We start from the raw sequence: 24,106 nt of genomic DNA, 5'->3' as shown, positions 1-24,106 counted from the left end.
CTCATGGTGAGTCGAGATCTGGTCCCACAGTCACAGACCGAAACGGCACGTTAAACTCCCACAACAAAAAAAACATCCAGTGTTTCGCATTCACGGGGTTTCGAGCGGTCATCGTGTAAACCTCCCTGTGGTAGGGCCGTTCCTCTGGACAACCTATGGGGCCGGGCGGTGGGCCAGAGGATGAAGAGAAGGAGGAACCGGTGATTGGGTTCCAGCTCCTGAAAGGTGCATTTAGAGACTGGACTGACGTAAAAGGAAGTAGTCACTCAGCTACATTCAGGAACGCAGCGGAACAGGATTTAGCAACCGCACTGAATTGGACATGACACCATTTAAACAGCATTATTAATCGCTGCTGCAGGGGCTCCTAAGGAAGAAAACACCATGGTGATAAATGATACACACACTCAACATGGGCCTGTCTGTAATGGCCTTTGACTGGGGTCTGTGCAGACAAGGCTCTGGTTCAAGTTGATGAAAGTAAAGGCCATGAGTAGGGAGGACTGAACATGCAGCAGGCCGCGGAGGCATGGTGCTATAAGGGAGGGGGGAGGGGGGGTTGGGGTGAGCTCCTATAGTGTCTAAGACCCCCTCTGCCAGAAACAACATCAGGCCTTCTCATATTCAAATAAATACTGAGCGAAGGGGGTAGCAGGGATGGGCAGGGAGAGGGGGACCGAGGGGGGGTGACAGGGGGAGTAAGATGGCTTCTCTACTACATTAAAGCCTATTTAGGCTCATGGGGCTAGCTGAGAAGAAGAAAGCAGGCAGTGACAGATTTATAATGAGCACAGACCTTGCCCTTGCATTTAATACCAGGCTTAAGTCGTATTAGAGACACACAAAAAAAAAAAACAGATCCTGTTCAGCTCAGCACAGGTCATGAGGAAGAAAGGCCTTAATTAATTTGGGAGATCACCGAGGGCCCAGCTCCATATCATCGGTTCTTTGTGGCAGGAATGCAAGCTATTTACGGGAAGTTCAATTGGAGGCAGGGAGAAGAGAGGTGCTGACGTCCCGGCCGCTTCCCCACAGATAGGAAAAGGATACTTTTCAAAAGCTAAAAGCTTCCCAGTTTTAAAACAAAGGTGGGGGGGAGAGAAGAAGTGATTTTGAAAAGGGATCGGTTCTACCCTCCTCTCCTCCAGACATTCCAGGCTGTTTCTGCACTCCTCTTCTCGCTCTCTTTCTTTCTCTCTCTGAGAAATCTGCTTAAGCACCGCACGATGACATTCATAAAGACTAAACTCAGTACTACCTTTTCTCTGAACACATGCATCGGCAAACATGATAGGCCTATCAATGAGGGGTTAATGGCTGCCACTCAGTCGGCCTCTGCCCCAATTGTTCTACCTCAGGCTGTGCCTTGGGGTTGGCAGGCAGGGCTGCATCAGAGCTGAGGTGAGATGCATAGGGACTGGTGAGAGCACTGGGCTGGCTGGTCAGGCTGTTCAGACGTGTTGAAGGGCACAGTTGGCAGCTGTCAGGCCTATATTTGTTAACTCTGTAAAGACATGTGGAGAGAAGACCATCCTTCCCAAAATAAACAAACCGGGTTGGCACACATCTTCGAAAGAAAGAAAGAAAGAGAGAAAGAGAGAAAGGAAAAGAAAGAAATAGCCAGGTTGAGGAAGCAGGTAGAGGAAGTGATTTGGTCTAAGTGGATGTACTTTAAATGATACTGTGGTGCTTTTACCAGGGTCTTGATGGCTTAATGTCATCAAGGTTGGTTGAACTCACTAAGATGACATCGTTAGCTTTCAGTCATCATGCAGCTTTTTTTCTTTTTTTAAAATGGAGGTATGAAAATACAAAACAATGGTTTTATGGCTCAATTTATTCATAGTAGTTCACTGTAGTAGTATTATTTTTGACATTTTGATTGTAAAAGACAAGCAATGTCTGTGATTCATATTCCCCACTACTACACAAACATATCACTGTGTACTATAACCAGACTAACACAGATGAAGAGAGAGGGGTGTATTAGCTCTTCATGTGCTCACATGCTCATGTGTGTTGACTTCTTACATAACCTGTATGGACTGTACAAAGCATTATTCATGGAAACATACATTCAAGAATACAGGCCTTATGTTTGGTCAATTCCTGTATACAGTAAATGGAGATATATACACCAGGTGGTTCTTTCATCATGGCCTCAACACTTTTCACGTCTTCATCCACAAAGCACCTGCTCTTTCCATCCTGCCAGATTCAAACTCAACCGACAGCACGTGTCAACCTGTGAGTGTGAGAATCATTTTACCTGACACACCAGCCAAACCTATTAACAAATATTAAAAGAAGTATTAAACACTCAGACTCAATTAGCAAAAGTTTTTAAAAAATAAATAAAATAAAAAACATATTATCCTATCACATCGCTCTCCACAAATGATCAATCACTGGTTAAAAATCGTGCTGTGATTCGTGATTAGAAATGTGGGTTATTAGTGTGTTGGAATTTGCCCTGGTCTGGACACTAGGGGATGATGGTCAGACACCATTTTGTTCGTGTCCATTGTGTTTTTATGGCCATCCATGTCCGTTTTCAAAGATGACCAAACTCAAAAGGGTTGAACAGGAAAGGTAGATTTTCAAGCCAACAAGGAAACGTGTTGCACTGTAAGTTTTCCAAAAGCTATTCATTCCTTTTATGTTTTCAACTTTGGTCACATGTTCGGTCACATGCAATTTTCATTTAATCGCAAAAATATTCCAACAATTTACCAATCACAAATATACGATATTAAGTCTTCACCCAAGGTATAAAAAAGCGTCTCTCAGAAGAATCAATTCACATCTTGCATGGAATTTAAAATAAAGTGCAGAGCAGTCAAAGTGCCTTTGAAACAGATTATCCCTGACGGGTCTACAGTGACACGAAGCACCTGTGTGGCTGGTCATCATGGTCCCATGCTGTACTGTGTCCACTGGTAAGGTTATCCCCACATATAGATTTAAAAACACCTGTTGGGCGGCTTCTATAGTACAAGACTAGAAAGCAACTCGCTCTTTACGGCTTTTGTGTCTGCAAGTTTCCTGGCAACTAAAGTCAGGGGTTATGTAAAGCTACCATTTTAGTTCGTTATCGAATTCGTGCTCATTTGTCAAATGAATAGGCCTACTTTTCTGATAAGAGGGTGGGGGGGGGGGGGGGGTACTATCCTTATGTATCGCGTGTGACAATATAAATTCAGCGCATATGTAGCATAATTTGATGGGAAATTATTCATATTTCACCACACAAAAACAACTTGTCACATCACGAAAATGAATGATGCATGTCGTTTCGAATTATTCGATATCTGAGTTTACGCCGCTGGTTATTTACTATTGTGATATCTGAATCGAATTCTGAACAAATAGCTTATGAACTAACGTAAATGAAAATCGAATAATTGTGGTAATTTAAAGCTCATATTGATCGACCGAAATAACGGAAACATTATCCAAATTTGTTTTCTGATGGCTGGGTAACGAAATTCTAAATTAATCATCCCATCATACGAATTTAATCGATTTCAGAGAGTAGTCCGCCACATTGGTTTATTAACGAAGAAGCCAATACTTTCTTACAGTCAAATATTTTGAGTAATGAGTAGCCTAAAGCAGATTGCACCGATTGTCAGGTGGCATGTAAATCCTAACCTCGATAATGTTGTATTGTATCTATCAATGCGTGTATAAAGACATCAAACAAAGAGGTCCATGAGAAAGAGGTTATGAGAAAGAGGTCCATTTTCCCATTTGGGACCAGTAGCAGAAATGCCTTTACATGAAACAGAATGGGCAACGAATTCAAATCTGGTGCTATTATTAACTCAACGTTGAAATGAGTTTGTATGTAAACCCATATCGATCACATCTCTCGAATTAAAATCGTACAGGGGTATGGTGACAATAATTTGATAGACAATAATGACCATTTAGACAATTAAACAAAAAACGTTTTGTATATTGATGGCTTTTTATTAAACTGGTTATATGTGCACTATTGGCTGTTAATTAATTACTTCTAAATGTTCGTGGAAAGACGAGACACCTCGACCAGGTTGGGCAGCAGCTATTCAGCAAGTCAACTGTCAGCGGTCAACTAGCTGACTTCCTCTCTGTCTAATTCCAAGATTTAGACCAATATTTACATAATATATACTTTTATATATGGAGCGCGCCGGGTCAGTCCCAACAGTTTCAGTCACGCTGCATGAATGTTAGAATTATTGTTTTATGATCCTTGGACACCACTTGATTTATCGTCTAAAGTCCTCATTAACATCGAACCTTTTTGCCTCGGCGGTTATGCAGGAATAGAAAATAGTTCCTGGACAGTCGTTGAAGATTCATTATGGTCCAAAATGTATTTTTAAATTCAATAGAACCAGATTCTAAAAAGCAAACAGAAAAAAAACGCTCACGTGGTGTGTTCTAGAATTAGTCAATGATTTTCATAGTCATGGATCAGTTAACCCCAAACTGCAATCGAGTCGTGTATTGAGTCAAGCATGCCCAAGTGTCTAAACCTAATCCACATCGCACCTAGACGTTTGATAACACACAAAGATAGCAGAGAACATGCCTAAACCGATACTGTGTGTCCTAAGTTATTTAATGAGGCATGGACTGGGGCTCTTGTTTTAGCGATATATCATGTAACCACAACAGAGGACTATTTAGCACATAGCTTTGGACCACACAGGACTTAGCAAATATATCAACAGGAGACTACGGCACCTTCAAACTTTTGACAGCGGCAAAAACAACATGCACAACGGTGTCAACAAACAGCGATAAGAATGAATAGACTTATAATAATCACATCAACAACATTAATAGACTAATTACTTCGAATCTGGTAGACTATAGGCCTACTCATAAATGATGTTTTAAAAGATCTAATAAAAAATCTACTCTATACCAGGCTACATAACCTATGCCTCTTGTTTTTCAGAGACGTATACATACAACACAACAATACATCAGCCCTATGGGTAAACGGAAATGATAAACAAGCGATGGTTAGCGATATAAATTAGGCCTACATTGCGCAAGACATGCATAACGCACAATGACAGTGGAATATAAATATTACTGGAACCAGCATAAATTACGTATCTTAAAGAAACACAGAAGGACAGACACTGGACCATTTTGGGAGAAAGTAGTGATAAGAGGTAGTAAGACAAGAGAGAAATACGTGTTGACAGCGTTTTTCGTCCATGTTGTGGCTCGGGTTTATTCACTTCATCCTCACCAAATAGGCTATGCTATCTGTTCAGAGAACGGGACAACTCGCCAAATATATTCATGTAATATTTATTTTGAGATAATAGGCTAATAAAAACAAGTCATGTAAGCCTGTGTCTAAATCTTTCAACTTGATATTATTAGAGTTGTCTATATTCCAACTCCGAGAGTTCAAAATAAATATAGGCTATATCCCTACACAAAACTCATACAATTCAAAAGCCTATATGCTGGTAGGCTACACAATATAACGTGTTCCAAAACTGTGCATATCCTCATTTTAAATTCCCAATGTAAAATCATTGCGAGAGCTCGGGACTATAACGTTCTATCTGCATGTTCCTCAAAATGTAGTTATGGACATAACATTGAACGAAACAAGGCTCTCTACCTACATAGTACTCTCAATACCCCCAACTCATGTTGTTAAGTTCAAAAGAATGCAAGATCGAAATTGCTGCCACAATTCAAACCATGGAACTTTAAAGACAATTATCTCAGAATCATCTTTTTGCAGGTAGAACCTTATAGTCAAGTCACAAGCGCTCGATTGGGCGCGTTTAAATGCTTTGAGCAAACCCCCGATATACATTGGTGCCTGTGCCACAGTTCATATTGCGCGTGTCACCTCGAGACATGGTTTGCCCCCCAAAAAATGTTTCTGGGCAATCAATATAGGCCTACTTAATGAAAAAGCGTTCGGCTTTCCGTAGAATAAGAAACACCTGAAAACGAATCTTCAAAAAGTGTATAATAATAAACAAAACATATAATATAGGCTATGCTATATAATATTATTACATCACTAGGCCTACCTATAGGGCTAGTTTGATGGGTTCCTTTTTTTTTAAATGGTATTAGATCGGGCACAAATTAGAAGATAAAGGAATGGAATCACATATTTGTAAAATCACTGGTGTAAAAGGTCCATTACAAACCGAGGGCAATATGAAGGTTGTTGGATATCAAACATAGGCCAAGATCATAGAATTGCAATTTGGCTTTTGATATTTACACTCTTGGCTCCACTGCACTTTTGAGACGTGTGAACAATAATAGGCCTGGATGCTTCTTGAAACAACATACAAACCAAGAGAACTGCAAACAGCGAGATGAGTAAAAATACGTTAGCTCAACACCCCTTCCTTTTGTCCCCGGTTTCCTGCAGTTGGAGGTCAATGGCACTGCTGTCCCTGTGCGCGGCTCCTTATCCAGACGGAATATCTACGTTACTGATGGGGATGACGCTCCGGATTTGGACAATATCCACTAAGGCCTCTTCCGATGCGTCAACATCCAAATTCGAGAATCTAGTATTTCCCCATTTATAACCAACATACAGAAGGACGAAATAAATTACATTACGATACTTGGTAAAATTAACACAGTTTAATTAAGCACGGTAAAACAGGCAATATTTCTGCGTAAGGCCTACACATCGTTATTGCTGGGCTAATGTTAAATGGGTATACCTCATTGGTGGTTATAGCCAACATCGGAATAACGACAGATACATCTCGTCTGCTATAACTGAAATATAAAACATAGAAATAATAAGTATTTTATGTTTTTGTTGATAATTTGCAGGCTAACTGATCCATGCCGCCTGTTTAAGACAAGCCTAGAAGTTTGATAGTGAAATATAGCCTACATCTTTTGACGATGGATGAAGAGAACACGATTTTAACAGCATAATTCATGCAAACAAAACCAGGGAAATCTATTAAAAAGAAGACTTCTGAATACGTTCACAAATAAACGAACAAGGGTGTAATAACCTAGTAGGTAGCCTAAATTATAGGGTTTGAAATAACCTCAATAGAATAATTTAATTGTAGCCGACCAACAAATTAACCCTTAAAGTGGCACACCAAGAAATATATAGACTATGAAAAAATATTTCTGAAAACTATCTGTAGGCCTATTTAGCCATAATATAGGCCACAAATGAATCATTTGCATTTTCATGACTTAACATTTGATAGTTAACGCATTGCAAACATCTCAACTAGCCGGTTAACTGCCCAATTAGGGTAGACTTAATCTTTTTTTTTAAATGCATTAACATTGTCTGCTTCAGTGATTTATAATGAAGACAGGCCTACTTAAATGAGGACTGATATCAAATATGAATAAAATGATAGGCCTACATGCGTTCCAAAATATGAATATTCAAATGTATGTAAATTTATGTGTTTACTGTTCATATGCTCATAATACCTGTAAAATGACATCGACTGAATCATATTGTGAAACATATTGAACATAACAGGCATACAATAAATTAGCTACTGATATGAATGTGAAAATGTTTTCTATTTGCACAGACCAAAAAATAACATAACAATATTTCTCTATTGTCAATAATAGCTAGCTTTGACTAAACATTGCTTTAATGGGCAACTCAACCGCCTGGTAGAGCATCTTTTTCAAGAGTTCCTAAAATTATAAAACAATATTTTTAGAATTTCATCATTACAAAATGATGTGTCAGAGGTCAACAACATTTTACACACAATTAGTACCCTACTGAAAATGCGTGATTAAAAGGTTAGGTTTAGCTAACCTTCCAACATTCACCTCCTTTCAACCATCTTTGAATGTGTGTTTGACAAAATAAAGGAGTTCGCTCGTGAAAACCACATGATCCTTTGACTAACTGGCATTGGATGAGATATAAAATATGCCTCACAAAATTCATATGTTTAATTTAATTTAAAATTGGTTGAGCTGCCTGTTAATCGGTTAGGGAACTTGCCCCCAAGTGCTCAATGAAGTGAATCGGAATATGCTATGGAGGATGTCTTGCTGCACCTAGAGACTGGAGAGCTAATGTAGGCCTATTGCTAATTACTTTCCATAACACACTAGTAACAACGACGGGATGCTTCTCACTGCGCACAACAGAACTGCAAAAAACTTTAGAGGTACTACGGTAAGCTATGCGAAGAAGCAACAGGCACACCTGGTGTAGAGTGAGGAGCCAGCAGGAGTCATAACAGGAAACATGGCCGGGGCTGTGGAGTCCCGCGAAACTTAACCACGCTTTGAATAAATGTAAAATACCCGATTCAAATGTTCAGGAAACATTTCCATTATAATTACAATTAATATGGACATTAAAAAAGGGTTAAACGTTTGGTGCAGTATAGCCTATCCACCAATGCGTTGGGTTACACCTATTTAGTTTCTTATTCGCGAAGTGAAAGTAGTCCTATATAACCTACCTATAGGTTTATAGGGTTTAAAATGTATAGTCTAATTGAGTTTGTGAGTGAAATTAAAACACTGACAGGCTCAACATCAGGAAACTCATTCGGAAAGATGTTTAGACTATGTCCATTCAAGTGTCCTGGTAGCCTAATGAAAATATATGTTTTAATATTACAAACCATTTCTCTCAATCATTCGGAAATTTATTTATTAACTCGTCTTAAGTATTCATTGCAAAACGCATGAATAATTCCACTGTTTTCATTCTCCTCCCACCAGTGCGCCAAGGCCTTCAATCGAATTCCTAAACACTCTTCCTATTTTATCAGGTTCTGTATTTTGTCTGTTATCACCTGGGTATTTACAAAGGACGCTTCCGACTTGGCAATGATGAAGTGAGTTGGTATCAATGGCATCATCTGATAAAAATAAGGAAATGGCCGCGTTGTATTGAGGTGGACTACTTGATACGTTGTTAGTCTTGGGTTTTCTTGAAATATCAATATAGCATAGTAAACAGATAGGCCTATAGACTATATAGGAATACAACAATAAAAACACATCATTGTGTATTATATCCTATCTAGAAATGGTTTAGGTCTATTAGGCTATCAAATGGTTATGCATTTTAAGCTGCCTGCTACTGTATAACAACATACATCTTAAGTGTAGGGCCTATATGTTTAGATACTGTCGTAATTAAACAAATAGAAAAATAAATCAGGGATTGCTGGCTGTTAAATACATGTGTCCCTTTCCAGGGTTATTTGCATTAGTTAATTATGTTAGCTAAATATATTAACGATCCAAATAGCTCTGTATAATTCTACACTTAAAAACAACAGTTCACCACAGTAGTTTATTTATGCTCGATAGCACCAAGACAAACATCCAAAGTAAATAGGGCTGATCCGCAAAGACAACAGCGGTGCCGCTAACTAGGTTATCCCATTAGTAGCCTGCTGCGGGGCCGCAAGTTATTCAATCGCCTAAGTGTAAATTAGACTAAACCCCAGTTGCTATCGCAGAAGCTCAACAAAACATAACTTTTGTTACTATTAATTAATTATGAAGCTTGATAAGCTGATAACCCGATAGGCCTACTGTAAACGCAAGATAATGGTCAAGTGCCTAGGATCGCGCATGATGGCAGCTCTCCTTGCGTTACAGACAGGCTCCCAGGACAGCAGCCCAAGCCCCTAGTGACTTTATTAACACTTGTGCTGAACTTTGTTTACAGTCCACCATGGCCAGCCACAAACTACATTATCCTACGTTTGAGAAAATCTGTAAACGTTGCGAGATGTAAAAAAAAAAAAGAAGCATTTAGTGGACACATCATAATGATATTATCCATATTGCTTAAAATGGTCTGGTGGTGAGATCATGTAGGCCTTTCGGTTTGGGCCAGACATTGCACCAACTAGGCAATGCGTACAATTAATGAGTGAGTGAGTGTGTGGGAGTGAATTCATTGACTATAACCCTAAATGAATACACTATTCCTACCTCTATAAAAGTAGGGATGACAACACGACAATGCATAGGCTAGTTCATTAGACAGGAGGGGACAACAACGCCCACATGTCCAAAGTAGACTATTTGGAAATTACGCGCGCTATCCTTGCACAACCAAAGAACCTAAACATATAATTCACTGTACAATCGCAGTACTTTGAAGTCTGACATCCGCAATGACGTTACATTTGTGTTGTTGTAAAATTAATAAAACATTTGGCACATTGATTGACAAGGTCTTATTCAAATAAAAGTTCCAGTCAAAGCGTGCACACTTTTTTTTCGAGCCCTGCATGGGAGGCGTGGAGCTCTCACTTTTGACATTCTCTCTCTCTGCGGTAGCTTCTCCTCAAGGCAGACTAGCGAACTCTTATGACATCACCCAGCCACCGAATGGGGGAAGAAGGGAACAGCTCTCTGCAGATGAACGATGTTTTAATAGAAGTGGATGTGTTTGGGCATATCAATTGAATTCGTGCAAGGGAAAAGTTTTTAAAGTTGTTCAAATCTTCAAAAAGATTCCGTGGGAATACTTTGCTTTGAAACCAGCGGAGTTACTCATAGCCTACTTCGCCGAAAGGTCCCTGAATAGGCTACCAACGAATGTTAGAGGCGAAATGTAAAACTATAACTATTGTAGCGTATGTTCCTGCGCATTGTGTCTTGTCTCCTGCTTTCTGGAATAGAGCATAAAGGAGAGGAGAGACGGCTTTTCTCGACTTCATTTCTCGCCTATGGACGACAGCGGTCCCCTCTCTCCAAAGGCAAATGCTTTCAGTATAGCCTCTCTGATTTCAGCTGCAGAGCAAGCAGGAAACGCAACATTTGACAAACACGGCATTGGCCTGGACAAGCAACACCAGCACGACTGTTACAGTTCATTGAAAATGCACTACAGCACTGTCACCAGGGAAATGGAAGGTACGAGCGCGGTCTTAACAATAACCGTGTAAATATTTGCCTGCGTTAAGTTTGTTTGTTGATCATCTCAGGTTCTTGTTGCATGTAGATGTGATCTTGTTCCCGTAATATCCTCAAATTGAGCAACCATGTTTGCGTTAGTGTAGATATGATATGCATATAACTTAAGCAATGTTGATACTGGAGTAGAATGTAAAAAAAAAAAAAAAAGTAGGCTTCTATGAAGATATTCCCGAAAAGTCACATCCAGTAGGCAATAGGAAAGTTCGGGGAGAATGATGATGCATATGACGATAAGAAGTTATAACTAATAAACGAATCACAACTTATAAAACACCCAGTAATCATAGGCTACATGTAGCCTATATTCATACAACTGACATATCTTGTAACAATAGGGATTTCAGTTGCATTTCAAATCACAGTGAGTTCGTAAATACTACTTTCAGAGAAGAAAAGAGCACGATAACACATTTTGAAAATAGGGAACGCGAAGTTAGTGGCCGGGTAGCCTACATGGGGCACCAGTTCGTATTAATGGTAAAAACAGTTGATCCAACACATTGGCATGTGTCACTTATCCCAGTTCCATTTGGCAAAACAATGTAACATACAATTCACCTCGAAATAACCTTATGTGTTTGTTTGTGCATGCAAATAAGTGTTTGTTTACCTTGTAAAAACGTTTACCCTCCACTGTGCCAGCTATTCCGTCTATTGTTACGGGAAGTCGATGTGGGCGATTCCCTTATCCAAAAGTAAATGGGTGCCGGAAAGCCCATTAAAAAGGGGCGCACTTCACTGTCAATCAGTCTCGTCCCAAGGCAGGCGGGGAAAGGGACTTTACCTGCAGTTCCTTATCTAAATAGAAATAAGACCTGTTTTTATCGTGAAGGGGAGGCCCTAGATAAGAGAGAAGAAGTCTGGATTGCAGTGTATCATACTGCAGTAGGGCAGCAGAGCAGAGGCCGCCTGGAATACTTTTGAACACAATCCCTCGAAAAAACAACTTGCGTGTGCACAGGGTTATAGTTCTACAAAACCATTTCTGATCAGGACTGGGAATTATAATTAGGGTCGCCGAAAAAAACAACTTTTTTTCACTCTATTTGGACGTTTTGCGAGAAATGCTGCGATCGAATTCTGTAACTGTAACAGACATTTTAGGATGTAGGCTGTGGTTTATTACAGCATCGGATGCAACAGCGATGATTAATGAACGCAGAAAACACTAAGATACACTATTATAAAACTACTCGAACATTTATAAAGGGGGTTTGACGTTGAAGTAAATAACGCGAGCCTACAACTGCTTTTCAGGGTTGTTGTTTTATTTCTATCCACAAGTGCAACGCATATAGTAAAATCCAGCTTTTGGAATGATTTCAGCAATATCCAGTCCGTGGCTGACGCAGCTGTCCCATTTTTGCGATGTTGCAGCCTTCACTACTAGCAGCCTAAGCAGCCTCAACACGTCAGGAAGTTACCATCTCTCCCCGTCCCCCGGGGACCCCTACAGCCAACATGAAACCCACTTTGAGCCCTGCCCGGCCGCTCAACACAGCTACAACTACTCGGGTTCGAACCCGGCCCAGGCCCAGCACAGCGACACCGGGACTTCCAACTGTTCCTCGTCGTCCTCCAGTTCCACACCAAACAGCAAGTCTCTGGTGAAAAAGAACCCTAAGGTGGCCAACATTAACGTTCAGTTGGAGATGAAAGCTTTATGGGATGAATTTAATCAGCTGGGAACAGAGATGATCGTTACCAAGGCTGGAAGGTGAGTGGAATTTACACCATGATTACATGCAGGTTTCACTGGGTTAGGGTGCACTGGGCCTCCAGATATGAGCTTATGTTATACATTAAGAAATATTTAGTTGCCCATTTCAAATGTATCCCCTGAGAGCTCGCACATACAACGCAAATCATGAGATATGTTGGGAGATATTTAAAGTCGGTGTGTATAGTCAATTACAAATTGATGTTGGTGTGATGCTGCAATGGAAATTACGCAGCAATATACCGGCTTTGTATCTACTGAAAACATCTTTCAGATCATGCTTTTTTAATAGCTCGTCACATTTTACTATACTACCTAGACAAATTATTCACTAATAAACTATTTAAGGAATATTCTGTAGTGTTATAATATAATTAACTCCAGCCAATAGACAGACAGAGCCCTGATAAAATTTCTAGACAGATTGGAACGGAATCAAATATGCCTATTAGCCTATTAGTATGTTAAGCATTCTCTTAAATTAAGCATTTTTATTTGTAGTAGTAGATACAATTAAGACTATGCTATTTCCCCACAAATACATTCAAAACGGCCTACATGCTTGCGCAGAGAAAGCTCAATATTTCCGACTGAATAATATTACGATATTTATCCAACAGTTTACGCATGCATTTTAGAGAAGAATTGTACGGGTAAATGCCCTGCTGTTTCCCCCTAAATGGGTCGTGCTTTCCTTGACATAAGCCCACCACACAAAATGTGAACTTGAGCTTTCCTATTCTGAGTCATAACACCATACCTAAGGCATTTATTTCTGGAACTCTAAACCCCGATTTACGCGCCAATGTCACAGATCGTTATAAGACCATTAGGGTCACAGTAGGCCTTGGGTATATGCGTTAACCAACCAAGCAGCGGCACTCAAACATAAACATTAGTCCACTGAGTCTCACTACAGTGAATTAGGGGTTGCTACATGAGATTGTTCAAACAGATAGAAAACGGTCCAGAATTCGACTTTTTAAAAAAATGTATTCGGGCAATGAATAACGAGGTTCCTTTGGTGCTATAGCTATTTTACGGTTACGGTTTACTCTTGATACCCTCCTGAAATGCAGCATTTAGCGTTTTTCAAAAGCTAGTGAAAGTTTTGAAATAGGCCGATGTTCGCATAAAAATAACTTCCTACGGTAAACATTCCACATAATAGTAAAATGACAGGCCTATAACCCATTTCTTGCTCTAATATAACTTGATTTCTATGCTTTCTCATAGGCAACAGAGTAACACAATATTTGATGGAATTGTAATACCAGTCAAAAAAATATATCGATTAATTCGCTGTATGACTAGGTCCACTTGCCATATCTATCCGTTAAGTTTTAATAACTGCGTTTTTAAAATTCAATATTTACAGTTGTGTTTTATGGATTTGAGCTCCATAAGAGACGGCATTTACGCCGGCTCAGTTTACCTATAGGGTGACAGCAGAAAAACATCTGTCATTCCCGAGATACTAAGCAACACAGGATCCGAGGGAGGGTACTTTAAAAGCTACTTTAACCTCACCTATCCACAACTGCAGCCTTGAATAGACACTGACGTTAATTGAGCGGTGATTTTAGGATCACTTTCACTGGTTTGGCGATTTACTCCACACACAATAAAACGTTTTACGGTATGATACACCCCTCATGAGAGTGTGAGCAGGAGAAAGAGAAAGTAGGCATATTTATTAAAGAGACGGGGAAAAAAGAACAGCCCCTCGTGCGTATAAATGACTGGAATCCATCAAAGGGTAGAAGAGAAATGCAAGTGGATGTGCAGTATTATATAAAGCTAAGCGTCATTTGGGTTAACCAAAAATGTAGCACGTCGTTTATCCACCCATTAAATCGCGTCACACACAGTATAGGCCTACAATCCCGGGCCTGCTTTTTTGTTGAATAGGAAGGCGTCATAACATCATGTAGGCCTACTGCAACAACAAACCCCCAAAAAACATAATACGGTTGTGGCTGCGGGTGAAATAATATTTTCGAATGTTGTAAAAACCCAATATGTTATCAAAAAGCATATCACAACATATTGCTCATATCCTGATGGGAATTTCTCAAAATCCGAAGTACACCCCATTGACAAATACTTGCAGATCAGCCCACACAATGATAGAGCCAAGTCAAAGAAAAATGATTTGAATATATCCATGTGTTTTCTCTGTCAGGCGAATGTTTCCTACGTTTCAAGTGAAAATATTTGGAATGGATCCTATGGCAGACTACATGCTGCTAATGGATTTCTTACCAGTCGACGACAAAAGATACAGGTACGTTTTATTTACCAAATGAACAAGATTCAAATCTACACTTTTCTTGGGAAATATTTTGTGCCAGTGAACATTAGCTGCAGTGGTGTAGGGCAATGGCCTATAGTTCCAGTGGACGTGCAGCCAACTCACTGTAGGCCCGAGACAAAGCATTTCATTGGATAACAGAACGTAGGAATCCATAATCCATTGAGACCCCCTGTAAACTCGGTGAAAATGTTGCTCGTTTTTCTTCTTCCTTTCATAGGTATGCTTTCCACAGCTCCTCGTGGCTGGTGGCGGGTAAAGCGGACCCTGCTACTCCGGGGAGAGTTCACTACCACCCGGACTCTCCAGCCAAGGGCGCACAGTGGATGAAGCAGATAGTCTCATTCGATAAACTAAAACTCACTAACAATTTACTGGATGACAATGGACATGTAAGTATATTGCAGCGAAGACCCTGGTTTACTAAATAAAATGTGTATCTATGAGTAAGATGTTATAGCCTATATCCTATAGGCCACATGTCACTTGAAATCATACTATTTGAAAGTATTCATTTGAACTGATTCTATCTGCTTTCAAATGACTTTAAAGAGAGCATGATTCAAAATAACTATACCTGCACATGTGTATGTCTGTGCGCCAAATAGTTTCCACGGCACAATATTTTCACATTTCCTACACAACAACAGTTTACCAGTTTACCCATTTGTGTTGGATAGCTCTGGGTAATTATATAGGTCCAGTTCATCTTTTTGATTTTACATCATTTTAATCCATGCGTAATTTGATACATTTGGTTGTGCGCAAAATGGTAGGCCTATAGTGCGGAAAATCTATTGACTTCCGTTAGAATTATGCTCATTCATTCATTAACTGACCTTTGCGTTGACGAGCCAACATGGGGTTTCGAAAACACTATTTAGAGACATCACAATCGACAAATGTCCATTGAGTTAAGTAAAATAGGCCTAACCTATTCCTCTCTCTCCCCCTGCAGATAATTCTAAACTCAATGCACAGATACCAGCCAAGGTTCCACGTCGTCTATGTGGACCCACGCAAAGACAGCGAGAAGTATGCGGAGGAGAATTACAAGACCTTTGTTTTTGAGGAAACACGGTTCACGGCGGTAACAGCATACCAAAACCACAGGGTAAGATATCGCCCTCTATGTGCTATGCAGATATAATAACACACATTGTAACATATTATAACACGATAATAGATGGTTGTTATTGTTGTTGTTAGTTTTACACTGTATTTCGTGAACAGGCAGTGTTTTTACAACATGGGACAAGTTAAAAAGTATAAACGAATGAGGCCAAATATAAATCAGCAGGCCTTAAACAACAGGATAATCGTGGGGCCAGCCTGTTTCCCTGTATTTCTATAATAATGAAGTAAAACGAATAGGGATCTGTTAGGTTATAAACTTGTCTTAGATGAGTAATTAACCTAATAATTTGCAGGACAAATAATTATATTGGCAAACGAATAGCCTATAACTGACGCAAGGATCGCAAATATATATATTTTGTTCATATATGCATTATTTGACCCTTCCATATTTCGAACAAGGCACAACCTAACAGCATTCGTTGCAAGAAAACATGGCGTTATTTCATAAAACAATGTAGGCCACATAAAAAAATGACTAAGAATAGTATTTATACCTCAGTGAGATAGATTATGGATTATGCTGACAAGCTTTAAATTAAAGACATGACAAACACATTTAAAAAAATAGGCTATAGGCCAAAAAACACTTTTCTGACCGTGAAAAAAAAGTCTTATTCATTTTACCGGAACATCTGATTCTTCCCTCTTCTTTTGATCCCTCCCATTTCAGTTTGATCCCCGTTAACTTTTCACAAAATATTTTATTGTATCAAATAGCTGAACATAATTCCTTTACGTGATATTTTTGCGACTGAAAATTATCTGTGTCACTGATGCCCCTGCACAGCTGTCCAGTTTCTCTTTTTTCCTCCGTCTTTCCTGCTATGTGTTCTATCTGTTTGACCCCTTCGTATCCAACTGGTCTTCTACGCAAACTAAGGGGCATTCATTTTGTTGTTCAACTCATTCCGGAAATTCATGACCACATAACTTCATTCGCGGATGTACAAAACTATTAGCCTCGTCAATTATTAAAAATGACATGTTCAGCTGACATTTTTACTCAGTGTCAAGGCCACAATAAAACACTTCTTATGACTAAACTGTAATTCTGTAGGCATAGGCCTAGCCATCATTACAAAAATACGTTTTATATTTGTAGACTATGTTAAAAGATTCCTTACCTACCTTTTAACATGTTGATTATAATAGGCATGTTTCTATACAAGGGAAAGGGGCGCGGCTATAGCATCGTTCTTTATGACAACGTAACAGTAAACGCTTTGACCTTCACTAGTTAAGCCTATATCACGCCATAGGCAGATACACGTTCCACTCAATTTTTTCCGTGTTGAGTAGGCGTAGACTACATTATATTTCGTGAATATTACACGTTCGAATGTTATGTATTTAACCCTAACCATAACCAAAAGGCCGCACGTAATGCGTGTTGTTCTGGGTTGGACTTTCCACTTTGACATGGAGGTTTACCTGACTTTGTCCTTCTGGTTGTAGATCACGCAGCTGAAAATCGCCAGTAATCCGTTTGCAAAGGGATTCAGGGACTGTGATCCGGAGGACTGGTGAGAAAACTTTTAACTCCATTTAGGTCTACTCAATTTATCAGTAACAATTTGATTAATTTTCACAAAACTGCATCAACTTGTTTTAATGGACCCAGTGAATATGAAATGTGCTAGTCTATTTACAGCCAATGTCATACATAAATAAATCCCATTTAATTATTTGTGTCTTGTGGCTCTGTTAATGTGCATCCTCTATCTTAATACATAATAAAGCTATTGGTGTTTTTGACACACAAAATATTTGACAGTGTAACTAAATTCACTCTCTCTGCTCCAGGCCCAGGAATCACAGGCCAGGCTCTCTGCCAATTATGAGTGCCTTTGCAAGAACAAGGAACCCAATGTCGTCTCCCCCACAGCAGAACAGCTCAGAAAAAGGTCTGTAGCCCTCCCTTTCTCAGATGAGGAATATAATTAACAAGTTCATTACCTTCACCGAGAGACCAAATTAATCCAGGAATGATCTTTTAGAACAAATGTACACATTTCATCTTAATTTAGCAATACTATAACTGAAATATGAGTAAAGGTTTGCTTTCATAAGTTCATATCCATGAAAAATATAGAACAGATATCACCTACAGTAAATATAACTTTCACAATGTAGATTGCAGAATTATATAAATGCATTGTATTACCACAGATCAGGATGCTTTGGTGTGCTTGCTCTTGACTTGGCTAATGTGTTAGTGGCGCAGAGGTCTAAGGCACTTTATCTGAGTGCTAGAGGCATCACTACAGACCCTGGTTAGATTCCAGGCTGTATCACAACCGGCCATGATTGGGAGTCCCATAGGGCGGTGCACAATTGGCCCAATGTCGTCTGGGTTAACGTTTGGCCGGGGTAGGCCCTCATTGTAAATACGAATTTGTTCTTAACTGACTTGCCTAGTTAAATAAAGGTTTTGCCGATCTCTGACTGTCTGCTATTGTTTGTTGTTGACGTTAGAGGACAGTAGGCGGGACTACGACCGGGACCCCAGTGGTACGCCGATGCACGCCGACCCCGCCCATCAGCTGATGTCACGCGTCCTCAGCCCCGCTCTCCCCATCCCAGGAGGCCTCCACGCCGTCCCCCTCACCAGCGGCCGGCCCAGCCCTCCCCACGACTTGCGTACCCCGGACGGCCACCCGCTGGCCCCAGACACCCTGCATCACCACCCTTACAAGTACCCCACATCCTACGAACACTACCTTGGGGCTAAGACCCGGCCATCGCCGTACCCTTTACCAGGCATCAGAGGACACACGTACCACCACCACATGAACCCAGCCACAGCTAACATGTACTCTGCCACCAGTGCCCCATCTAACTATGACTACGGGCCAAGATAATGAATGTTTAGCTGTAGCTGGCAGCCGCTGCCCATGGCCGACACACCTGGGCCACCGCTACTAGCTAGCTAGCGCTGTGGAAAAGCAAACACACAGGAGGGGAGGGACAACACAACTCTATCTTCATGGCTGATGCAATGTCAAGTGAGTCGGGAGATTGCGCGGTGCGCTCCTGTTGCTGGATACCCTCCACCCCTCAGAGAGACAAAAACGTCCGTATTTATTTTAGGGAACGCATCTTGGCAGGAAGTACAGACTGCCTTCTGAGCCCAAGCAGGGGTCTGTCTTGACCTCTGAACGTTGACAGCAATAGCTCTATATGAGGGTACCTTTTTCCTGTGAGGTAGAGCGAAGCAGACAGTGAGCCCTCTCTTAAAACATGGATGATGCATTATCACGGACTGGAAATTATTATTTTTTTGTGTTGGATGCACTTTGTTTTTTTTTTGCTTTCAAAAAAGCCATATGTTATATAGTCAATCAAGCTTCCATAAATATACAAGATATTTGCATGTTGAGCTCATCAGATAGGTGTTAAAATGCCTTTGAAATGTTTATCTTTGTTCGAGAAAAAAAAATGGATTTGATTTTTTAACCATCCTGAGACGCAGCCCTGAGAAGCTTGTACCATGGCACTGACTTGCAGCAATTTTAAGTAAATAAAGCAGCAGCATGACTGTTCTGTAACTGTAAAATAAACATCACATTCTTAACTTTTAATTCATAAAGCACAAGTCCTCCCTGCCTGTGTGCTATCACGGGGCCAGGAAAGACCTTGCCTCATTGATTGCATTATTCTGTTTCCTCAAACTGGATTTACCCAGTTGGATTATGGTGTTCAGTGTATGTGTGAGAGAGAGGGGACTTGGAACCTGTCTAAACATTAGGTTGAACACTGACCAATATGCTACAGTTCAAAAGGTCAACATCCACACCTGGGTCTACAGAATTATTCAAATGGTGTGTTGCATAGAAGAGGAATCACGCTACACATACACACTCATAGTTGCACAGTAATAGGACCATACTTCCAAAAGGTAAACACACACATGGAAAGGCCAAGCCCCTTAATTGTGTGTGTGTGTAGGCACGCACAAGTGTGTGTTCTGTGTGCACATGTATATATGTGGGTTGTGTGCGTGGGCAAGTGTGTGTGTGGATTGTGTGTGCGTGTCTGAAGAAAAGGCAAAAAAAACAGTAAAATCAACTAGGTATGCCATTGAGCAACCCAGCAACAAAATTTGATACTCAATCAGGAATTCTATCCAACCCAAATGTATTAAATCAAACATTTCTTATTTCTTGTTCTGAAACAAAAAACACTTTTATTTTATTTTTTATCTTTAAATGTAATAAGCATGTGTAGGCCTAGATGCAATTTTTTGATTTACAAAAATATATATTTCAAAATATTGTTGGCAAATTAAACAAAAAGTGTAGGCTATAAAACAAAATATTTTTGCAACCAGATATCAATTGGTCAGACCACGATATAAATCAAATTGTGCAATTGCTACATTAAATGATTGAGAAAACAAAATAGTGCAGTATGGATTCAAACGTATTATCAACATTCAACTTTAACTTAGAATCATCTACAATATCAGGAGCGGGAATAGCTTTAACCATGAACAACAGGTCATACAGCCAAACATCTGACTTCCCAGAAAAATACCCACTTTGTCTCTTTTACACAGACAATCAAAAAACATGAAACATCTCCTCCTAAAGGCCCGGTGCAGTCAAACACGTGACCACTCCCAGACAGTCTTGCTTGAGAAATTGCTCTGAAGCAAACCTCTTTTTTTTTACCATTTAAATTGAAGAAAAAAATAAATAAATCACAGTAAATCTACTTAATTGTTATCCAGAAATTATTTGATATCGATATTAAAAACGGCTGCGTTGGACATTTAAAGGATATATTCCTCACATGAAATGCCACAGTCGTGCTATATTTTTTCTTAAAAAGGATCACTAGCCAAAAACACACATTCATATTCCGTGCAGTGCTGTCTCTATTAGAAATCGGTCATATAAAGGATGTTTTGTTGTCAAGAATAATTATTGCTAAAATAACATGCTGTTCGGGGATCTGGGACAATCATGACAATAGGAGAATGTCTTGATTCATTTCAAGTATGCATCTTCTCTTCAAGCGCATTGCAGATGCCGAAGGGTCCAAGGTAGGTGAAAAGGACGCCCGTGCGCAGGTTGACCTCTGCCTGTTAAATGACTTGTGAAGGAATCGAAGCGTAAATCATTTGTCCACTCATTTGACCGTCAACTAATTGATCGTATACATTCTGTTTAGGGTACCAACACCAACAGAGACCTGCACGCGTGGAATTCAGGAATATCATGGAATAAGAGCTGCTCTCGTTTGAGGGAAATCGTTTTTCAAAAGACAATCATTTTACTGTAGGTTAAGACTAGGCTACATATTTCCAAGTTGGAACAAAATGAAGATTGAAACACACGCCGATAAATTTGATGATCAAATTAGCCTTGGAAAAACAATACTTGTTTCGACAAAGTTATTCCTGACACTACAAACCTACAAAATTGGCACATTTACACAATAGTTATTCAATAACTAAAATAATGCAAGCCTAATGTATAAACAATTCTAACATTTACATTTGCATAAAATCCAGGATAAAAGTGTGATTATATGATACATTTGGAAGCAAAGAAAGTATTCACGAAAGTTTGCCTTTATAGGCCTACCATCATGTACTGATTCGCTATGGACTGGTTCTACAATATTATAACGTCTTACGCTAATTTCGAAACAATAATGCTATTGCAGAGTTACTAACCATTTTGTAGTTGCTAAATACGTAAACACATTTTCCTTCACATTCACATTATTCCTGGTTCCTGTGTGACCTGGACAGGAAGCGTCAGTCTGGAGAATTTTGGCTCCCTTAGCGTGAGCTGAACTTCGGCTGGGCGTAATGAGAAGTGACCCATCAGGAAGGCGAGGACACCGAGACCCAGGCCTCTTCCGTTTGGTCGAGGACTCTTCCGTTAGGTAGACCCAGCTGTGTTTATCCTTACAGTGCTTCGCCTTGATGTTGGGCCAGTGGTCCCGAACCTGCGCCACTCCCCGACTGTCCGCTCGCGGAGGGCCGCCAGGTGAGGACAGGACATAACTGACAGATAATTACCGCTTGGACACAACAAAAGAATCTCAGAGCAAGGTGAATATTTATGTGACGGACGATGCGCAGTAGCCTATATCATTAGAGTGAAAAAATATATCCCATAAACTTATCACCGTCAACTAAATCCAAACTGGACATTTACTCATGACAGATTGTATTACGGGGTATGCTACAGCCTACATTACGGCTCAAAAGTAGCATAACCCTTAAATAGAATTGATAATACACTCCATTGCTATTAATTGAATTTCTATGCATACTTTTGTCATATAAAATGCCCTGTAAACATACCACCCTAGATAAAGTAGCATATACCTGCTCTCAAACCGTGGGACAAGTGGAATTAAAATTACATCTAAAACAGCAGTTCATTTTAGGGGCTGGATGCTGCTCCTTGCAACAGCAAAAAAAAAGTTAAACTACTACAAATAAAACTATTTTTGAACAAAAATATAAACCAACATGCAACAATTTCAAAGATTTTACTGAGTTACAGTTCATATCAGGAAATCAGTCAATTAAAATACATAAATTAGGCCCTAATCTATGGATTTAACATGACTGGGAATATGTTGATAACAGATACCTTAAAAAAAAAAAATAGAGGCGTGGATCAGAAAATCAGTCAGTATCTGGTGTGACCACTATTTGCCTCATGCAGCGTGACACATCTTCTGGAACTGGAACTTGCGGTTGTATACGTCGATCCAGAGCATCCCAAATATGCTCAATGGGTGACATGTCTGCTGAGTATGCAGGCCTTGGAAGAACTGGGACATTTTCAGCTTCCAGGAATTGTGTACAGATCCTTGAGACACGGGGCCGTGCATTATCATGCTGAAACGCGAGATAATGGCAGCAGAAGAATGACACGACAATGGGCCTAAATTTACATTGATAAAATGCAATTGTGTTCATTGTCCATAGCAAACTGCTCGCCCACACGACGCCATAGACATGGTCTGCAGTTGTGAGGCCGGTTGGACATAATGCCAAATTATCTTAAACGACGTTGGAGGCGGCTTATGGTAGAGAAATTAACATTAAATTCTAGGGCAACAGCTATGATGGACATTCCTGCAGTCAGCGTGCCACACTTTCTCAAGACATCTGTGGCATTATTGTGTGACAAAACCACATATTTTAGAGCGAGTGGCCTTTTATTGTCCCCAGCACAAGGTGCACCTGTGTAATGAGCATGTTTTATCAGCTTCTTGATATGCCACATCTGTCAGGTGGATGGATTTTCTTGGCAAAGGAAAAACGCTCACTAACAGGGATGTAAACAAATGGGTGCACCAAATTTGAGAGAAATGAGCTATTTGTGCATATGGACAATTTTGGGGATTTTTTTTTCTTTCCACTTAATGAAACATGGGACCAACACTTTACATGTTGCTTTTATATTTTTGTTCAGTGTATATTCACCATAATAAATGCTTCACAATGATCTGTGATACATAAGCTACATTTTAGACATAAGGCCATGACTGTTCATTTTTGCTGCACATTCAGCTCAGGTAGGCCTAAATACTGACATTAATTCCTGTGTTTCCCCACTACTAACCTAATGCTTTAAAAAGGTGAGTGGGCATGTCTCAGACTGAGCCTGTGGAAAAACATACTCCAATCAGACAGAAAAATAAGACTTGAGTGAAATCTTTGGTATTTCTGTACAGCCTAGCTATGCACACAGATGTCTTCAGCTCCAAAGAAGATAGGATGCCAAATGCTTGCCATATGAGGACAGACTCAGGAGAATGAATGATAATGCAACCAGAGGCATCATTTGACACTCATCTGCATCTGGCCCATCTGTTGTGACAAGCCTATCAGAGCTGTGCTCAGATTGTTTCACCTTTGTGTACATCTCCCCTGCCGCACCCCGGCAGCTTGGCATATCTGTGGACGGATATTAAAAACAAGCCGAGGTAGA

General features: G+C 40.0%; 1 protein-coding gene and 1 long non-coding RNA gene across 3 annotated transcripts in view; one reads left to right on the top strand and one right to left on the bottom strand.

The window, feature by feature from the left end:
• Positions 1–12,262, bottom strand: part of LOC135565314 (uncharacterized) — a 35,787-nt gene extending 23,525 nt beyond the window's left edge. Inside the window, exon 1 of the long non-coding RNA XR_010461510.1 lies at positions 11,576–12,262. This is a non-coding gene — a long non-coding RNA (uncharacterized LOC135565314). The remainder of the gene's footprint in view (positions 1–11,575) is intronic.
• On the top strand, positions 10,056–19,720 carry tbx1 (T-box transcription factor 1). Of its 2 annotated transcripts, none has more exons than XM_029638174.2 (8): positions 10,056–10,902; positions 12,343–12,682; positions 14,871–14,972; positions 15,220–15,391; positions 15,958–16,113; positions 17,595–17,662; positions 17,943–18,043; positions 18,615–19,720. In XM_029638174.2, exons 1-8 carry the CDS (start codon positions 10,716–10,718, stop codon positions 18,998–19,000), a joined length of 1,512 nt encoding a protein of 503 aa, XP_029494034.1. In that variant the 5' UTR covers positions 10,056–10,715; the 3' UTR covers positions 19,001–19,720. The 2 variants fall into 2 exon arrangements, with proteins under 2 accessions (XP_029494034.1, XP_029494033.1); XM_029638173.2 differs by having other exon boundaries at positions 12,292–12,682.
• The last annotated feature ends 4,386 nt before the right edge of the window (positions 19,721–24,106 follow it).

The sequence above is a fragment of the Oncorhynchus nerka genome, linkage group LG27, assembly GCF_034236695.1.
Source record: "Oncorhynchus nerka isolate Pitt River linkage group LG27, Oner_Uvic_2.0, whole genome shotgun sequence".
NCBI classification, from domain to species: Eukaryota; Metazoa; Chordata; class Actinopteri; order Salmoniformes; family Salmonidae; genus Oncorhynchus; species Oncorhynchus nerka.
This window is presented reverse-complemented; position numbering and strand designations above follow the sequence as displayed.